A 6288-nucleotide genomic window follows, 5' to 3' on the forward strand; every position below is an offset into this window, starting at 1 on the left:
AAAAATTAATGGGGTAAGGGTGTATTTGGCTCATAGCCCAGCTTGGCAGAGGGTATATATGAGGGGATTTAGTGCACAAGGGCATTTCGGGGTGGGGGGGAGACAACTAGAATGGTGCGAAGTGAAAGTCATAATAATACTGAATCACTGTCTATAAGGCAACTGCCTAAATAGCTGTAAACTGAGACAACAATGGTGTCTAATTTTGGTTCTGTGGAGAAAATTGAATGAGTGGGATAGAGAAGATAAAATCTAGAAGGAAAGAAAGAGAAATTAGCAAAGTTTTGGCAAAATATTTAACATGATACTTGAAGTGTAATTAAACTTTCATGTATAGCTAACCATGCTTTGGGAACTAGATGTGTCATGGCATGTTTTTAAAGAAAATTTCAAGCTTGTTTTGTAGTGCATTAACAAGCATAAATGCAAAACTGTGGATTAAACCTATTAATCTTTGAATAGTACACAGAATGCTTGGCAAACAGAAGCCAAGTGTAACTAGTCTTTCCTAAGAGTTTACTTAGCAATATATATTGGAATATATTAAAAGAGCAGGAATACAGAAGGGCTATTGGAGTAGGCATCAGTTGAGGCTATACAGCAAGCACTGAGGATATGGATGAGCAAAGCCAATGAAGAATGACAAAGCATTATTTTTTTTTCTCAGATAAACAATGAGATGCCAAGTACTGTAAAAATAGTGCAAATTCACAGGCATGTTAAGGACTTTTGTTTAAACCGCCTCAGTCTCGTACGTCCTCAGCTGCAACTGTGTGGCTTTTCCAATTAAATGGAATCTTGAATTCCTCCTTTTTCTTGTTCTTTGCTAGTTTGCTGGACCAGATTCCAGAAATGTTTGCAGACACAAGAGAAACAGAAACTGTTTTTGCACCTGTGATTCAAGCAGGGTTGGAGGCGCTGAAGGTTAGTAAACGCATGTCATGGCAAATTGTTTTCTGTCCAAGTACTCTGAAGTTCATGTTCTGCTAACATGCTCTAATAAGACAATTCTAAAGTTTTTCATAAGTTTCCTTGTGGTAGATGTGCTACATGTAGGGATAACTTGGCTCATTCTTCAAGTGCATGTATCTCCAGTTCTATGTAGCTATCTATTTGTTCTCTACCCAAATTTATTTAGTAATTTTTGCTCAAAGTACAAGACATGTGGCTTAATCTCAGTTACCTGGCTTGGTTTTGCTTTGAATAGTTTACAGACACCCGCCCCACACACACAAAAAAAGTCTCCAACATTAAAACCAGGTGCTGAAGTCTGCCGTGTCTCATTGAGGAGTTGTGTAGCATGGTGTCTTTCTAATCCTGTGCTTCAAGCTCTGGTATAATCTTAAGTAAAAGGAGAGAATGCAGTCTGTTGAAGTTGTCCACACTAATGTGCCAACCATGTAACCCTTTCCTAAAGTTCTTCCATTCCAGTACTTCATCCAGATACTTACATGCATGATCTCACTCCAACTTGTATATGCTGACTGAATTGATTGCCTGTATGATTCTGTCAAAAACTGTTCATGTAGCACTATTTCTCTGTCATGTAGGTCCTTAGAAGTCTGTCTTAAACTCAGTTATCATGACAATTGCTCAATCAAGAAATAATATAGCTTGCTAATTGATTGTTTACATACTGCACGTGTCAGAGAAAATAACCTACTAAACATTGGCTGGTGTTGATGTAGGTTACTGATTTAAAATTAATGATCTATTGAAGCTCAGGTTACAAAATCCTTTGCCATTTCTGTGACTCTAGAACCTCAGTAGCTGCAAATCAGAGAAGAAAGCAATCTAACACGTTTGTGCAAAACACTTTGTAGCTGAGTCCTGCTTACTGCTCTGTCTCCTTGGAGCCAGTCCTTTTCTCCCTGCCATGGAACTAGCACAGGTCCAGTAGAACTGAAGTTTGCTTTTCTGTAGCTGACCAGTAAGCTGTGCTCCATGTGTTGGATACCACCAAAGTAACCAAGTGATCGCTGAGCCTGTGTGTCTGATAGAGTGCCTTCCTGACGTAAACCAATGAAGTAATGAGGATGCTTGAATGTTTGTTCTTGAATCGCAGTCTTCCTTACAATTTTTATAAATGTTTCTAACCTGTGCTATTGCACTTGCTTACCTGCAGGCAGCTGAGTGTGCTGGCAAGCTCTTCATTTTCCACACCTCTCTGCCTGTCGCAGAGGCCCCAGGGAAGTTAAAGAACAGGGATGATAAGAAACTGATCAACACAGATAAGGAGAAGGTAATAATGACTTGCATGTTGCTACCATTACAGGTCTATATTATATTCTGTATGGGATAAAATAGCTCTGAAGCAACACTAAAAAAATTACAACGGTAGCATGTAATGTAACCATCCCAGGTAGTATCTTAACATTGCACTTTTATCTTCTGTTCTCAAGCAGGGCTGTGTAGATTTGACATCATAAGGACAGCTCTGGTACGAAAACAAGAAGAGATAGGTCTTCTTGAAACTATAGATTCTTATAGAGGATAAAATACCATGGCTGGATTAAAGTAGATGTGCGGAACTTACAATTAAAGCAAGATGTGTAGTAATTTTCATAATATTTCACAGCTCTTTAAAGGTGGGTCGGGAGGAATTTGTATGATCCTAATTTCCCTGAAGAGAGAATTAAAGTATAAAAGTGTATTGACTGGGATTATAAACTGGATCTCACGTTCCTTTTCTTACTACAAACTTCTGATCTTATCTCTGACTTCCTTTCTTAGACTTTGTTTCAACCACAGACAAGCTTTTACAATAACTTGGCCAAGGACTGTGTGGCGCAGGGCTGCTGTGTGGATCTGTTCCTATTTCCAAACCAGTATTTGGATGTGGCAACACTAGGTGTAGTAACTTACCAGACGGGAGGCTCCATTTATAAGTATGCATATTTCCAGGTAAGTGTGACATTGACGCAGACTGGTATTTGATCTAAATAGGAATTATTGTTTAGTTAAGGGTTCTTTTTCATAGTGTGAATCGTAAGTACTTTGGAAACAAATTGCTAGTTAAATTTCAAGATTTTCACCAAAATAATTTTGTTAGCTTTATATCTTTACACAAGATATCTCTATTAATAACAAAAAAACCAAGAAAGGCTGTGCTGTTACATTTTAGCACAATATTTTATTAGCGGGGCACTCAGTGCTATGTGATGGCTGATTTTTAGAGTAAGACTGCAGGAGGTAGTATCTGTTTTAAAATTACTTTATGGTTTATGGAGCAGCTCTGATTTATGGGAGTATGAAACTTGAATTATTGCTTGTGTTCTAGCTGGAGACGGATCAGGATAGGTTCCTGAATGACTTGAGAAGAGATGTCCAGAAAGAAGTGGGATTTGATGCTGTAATGAGAGTGCGCACAAGCACAGGTGGGTGTTAGCATGAATGAGTCTTAATAAATTGACCGCTTCAAGCACATCATATGGGAAGTAACAGATTTTTTCCTAATTTAAAGCATCTTGAGACTAGACTATGCAAAAAGCTCTGTTAAAGCTTCGAAATTCTAAGACTTTTGTCAAGACTGAGCAAAGATCCCTGCTGAAATCCGTCAAGATAACTTAGTGTCACTGATGACAGGATTTTCAGGGCTCTAAAGTGTTGTTATTCTGTTGAAAATTGTGGTTCATGTTGGAGTTTTTTCTTTTTTAGGTATTCGAGCAACTGACTTTTTTGGAGCTTTCTATATGAGCAACACAACTGATGTAGAGATGGCAGGCTTAGACTGTGACAAGACAATCACAGTGGAGTTCAAGCACGATGATAAACTGAGTGAAGACAGTGGTGCGCTCCTTCAGGTGAGGGGGGAGGCTTTCTAGGAGAAATGAGCGGACAATTTAGAATTGTCAACAAAACTCAGTCAAGGCAGAACCAAACCTCAACTGGAGAGAGTGCCAGTTGCAGAAGAGGATGAGGTTGCTCTGAACTGAATTATTAGACACTCCTTCAAGGAACTGTTTGTTCTTTCTTTCTGCCCCTTACTTTACCCTTAACCTTTCAGCATACCTATTCTCAGGGTGAGCTCGACTGTTCATTTTCGACAATCCATTTTCCAAGACCTGTTCCCTTAATACAAACGGCTAACATTGCTGCTTGTTATCTTTCCTTGACCCTGATTCTTAGCATATGCTTTTAGTTTATTGTGCAAGTCTTTGACATAATTATCTTATTTGTTTAGGCATCTGAGTCTGAGTTTTTAATGAAATATATTCAAACCCTACATTTCTTATTGTAGCAGGACCTCATTTTTCTATATACTGGCATTTTTGTCTCCTACAGTGTGCTCTGTTGTATACAAGTTGCGCAGGACAGCGACGACTCCGCATTCACAACCTTTCCCTAAACTGTTGCACACAGCTTGCTGACCTGTATCGAAACTGTGAGACAGACACGCTCATTAATTACTTGGCTAAATATGGTAAGAAGAATTGCAACTTTTAACTTCTGTTAAAATACCTGTTGTCATCCAATTACACTTGTTTATTCTCTTTGCATCAAATATCAGGTGGCAATCCTGATACTTCAGTCATTTATGGGAAAGAGCATAAAGCAGTGTTGATAGTATTGTCAGAACGAGAGGTACAGATAGAACGTGTGGGCTTATCCTTCATACAAATTCTTGTCTATTTTTTTCTAAGAAGGGTTTGTATTGACAGCTGTCTAAATTCATCCTTGTATTTATTTTTAGACTGGTTTTAATTCTTTCTTTAACTGTTCTAGAATTTTGCTCCAAGAATAGGTGGACTTTGCTCATAGGTCTGGGTTAAAAATCATACTTTTATATATTGTACCCTATTTACCCTTTCTAGTTTGCAGTAAAAGCCTACAAATCTAGAAGAGATTTTATATGTTTATCACCATTAAAATCTAAGAAACAGTCTATTTTCAGTCCATTAAGAAGATGACCTGGCTATAAAAGGAGGTTTTATAGCCCTGCTTTCAAGTATGATTAAGTGTATTTTAAAGTACGTGGGAGATAGAGTTGAAGAATATGTAATGAAACAGAGTAAACGAGCTGCTGCAGATCTTCGGTAGCAATGTATCATCTCTTTCCCACAAGTTTGAAGGGGAGAGAAAAAAGACTTTCTTAAACAATAGTTGTTTAGATTTATTTTGTGGAAGTAGCATTGGGTTTTTTGCTGCGCGTGAGCAATCACTCGATAGCTGTCCATCCCTTTTGTCTTTCTGTGCAGCATATCGTGGAGTTCTGAGCAGTCCAGTAAAGACTGTACGAGATGCACTGATCAACCAGTGTGCCCAGATCCTAGCTTGCTATCGAAAGAACTGTGCTAGTCCATCTTCTGCTGGCCAGGTAAACTCCAATGCTTTCACTTGAATCACAGACTCAGGCATTAAAAGGTGATGAGAGCTTCTTCCTACTTAGAATCATAGAATCGTTATGGGTGGAAAAGACCTTTAAGTTCATCAACTCCAACTGTTATCTAGCTCTACGAGGCCCACTTCTAAACCATGTCCCTGAGCACCATATGTAGATGGCTTTTAAATACATCCAAGGATGGTGATTCAACCACTTCCCTGGGCAGTCTGCTCCAGCTTTGATATCCCTTTAAGTGTAGAACTTTTTCCTAATGTCTAACCTAAACCTCCCCTGGCGCAACTTGATCCCATTTCCTCTTGTCCTTAATCTACTCAAAAAAGTCAATTGGTTTGCTCAGCAGAAATTTGCAAAGAGAAGACTCGAGGAAGTAGAGGGACTGCAAGTAAAACTATAGTTGAGAATGGCTTCTTGGACATCTCTCTGGAGCCCAGAAAGCACTGCCTGCTCCAGGGAAAAGTTTTATGTTATTTTTGCAAGTCCATGATATAATTAGACTGTCAGCTTTCACTCCTCATAGCTGTACCACACTTTGTCGGTTCATGCAAGCCTCGTTTTGTCAAATATAAACTTATTCAGCAAGACAGCTGACCAGCTTCTGTCTGCTTGTGACTTGTAGCTGATCCTCCCTGAATGCATGAAGCTGCTTCCTGTGTACTTGAATTGTGTGTTGAAGAGTGATGTCCTTCAGCCTGGTCCGGAGGTCACAACGGATGACCGTGCCTACATTCGTCAGTTAGTCACATCCATGGATGTGGCAGAAACAAATGTTTTCTTTTATCCCAGGCTTTTGCCCCTGGTGAGTAACTCAGGATATTCTAACTACTTGAGACTTGCTGTTATCTTGACTCTTTGTAAGGACTGGCATTTGTGTTGTAGCAAGGGAAAGCGATTTGAGAAGGATTTGGGATCTGCCATCTGTTGGGATACTTCACTTAATTCCACTT

At 39.1% G+C, this 6288-nt stretch overlaps 1 protein-coding gene across 2 annotated transcripts in view; it reads left to right on the forward strand.

The window, feature by feature from the left end:
- The window catches only part of SEC24C (SEC24 family member C), a 28655-nt gene that overhangs the window by 20352 nt on the left and 2015 nt on the right, over positions 1-6288 (forward strand). For both annotated transcript variants that reach the window (XM_009888772.1, XM_009888771.1), the window contains 8 exons: positions 831-924; positions 2126-2242; positions 2734-2904; positions 3281-3377; positions 3658-3803; positions 4285-4423; positions 5199-5317; positions 5961-6140. In XM_009888772.1, coding sequence (XP_009887074.1) covers positions 831-924; positions 2126-2242; positions 2734-2904; positions 3281-3377; positions 3658-3803; positions 4285-4423; positions 5199-5317; positions 5961-6140 — 1063 coding nt within the window. The remainder of the gene's footprint in view (positions 1-830; positions 925-2125; positions 2243-2733; positions 2905-3280; positions 3378-3657; positions 3804-4284; positions 4424-5198; positions 5318-5960; positions 6141-6288) is intronic.

Source organism: Charadrius vociferus, unplaced genomic scaffold, assembly GCF_000708025.1.
Source record: "Charadrius vociferus isolate BGI_N301 unplaced genomic scaffold, ASM70802v2 scaffold436, whole genome shotgun sequence".
Lineage (NCBI taxonomy): Eukaryota > Metazoa > Chordata > Aves > Charadriiformes > Charadriidae > Charadrius > Charadrius vociferus.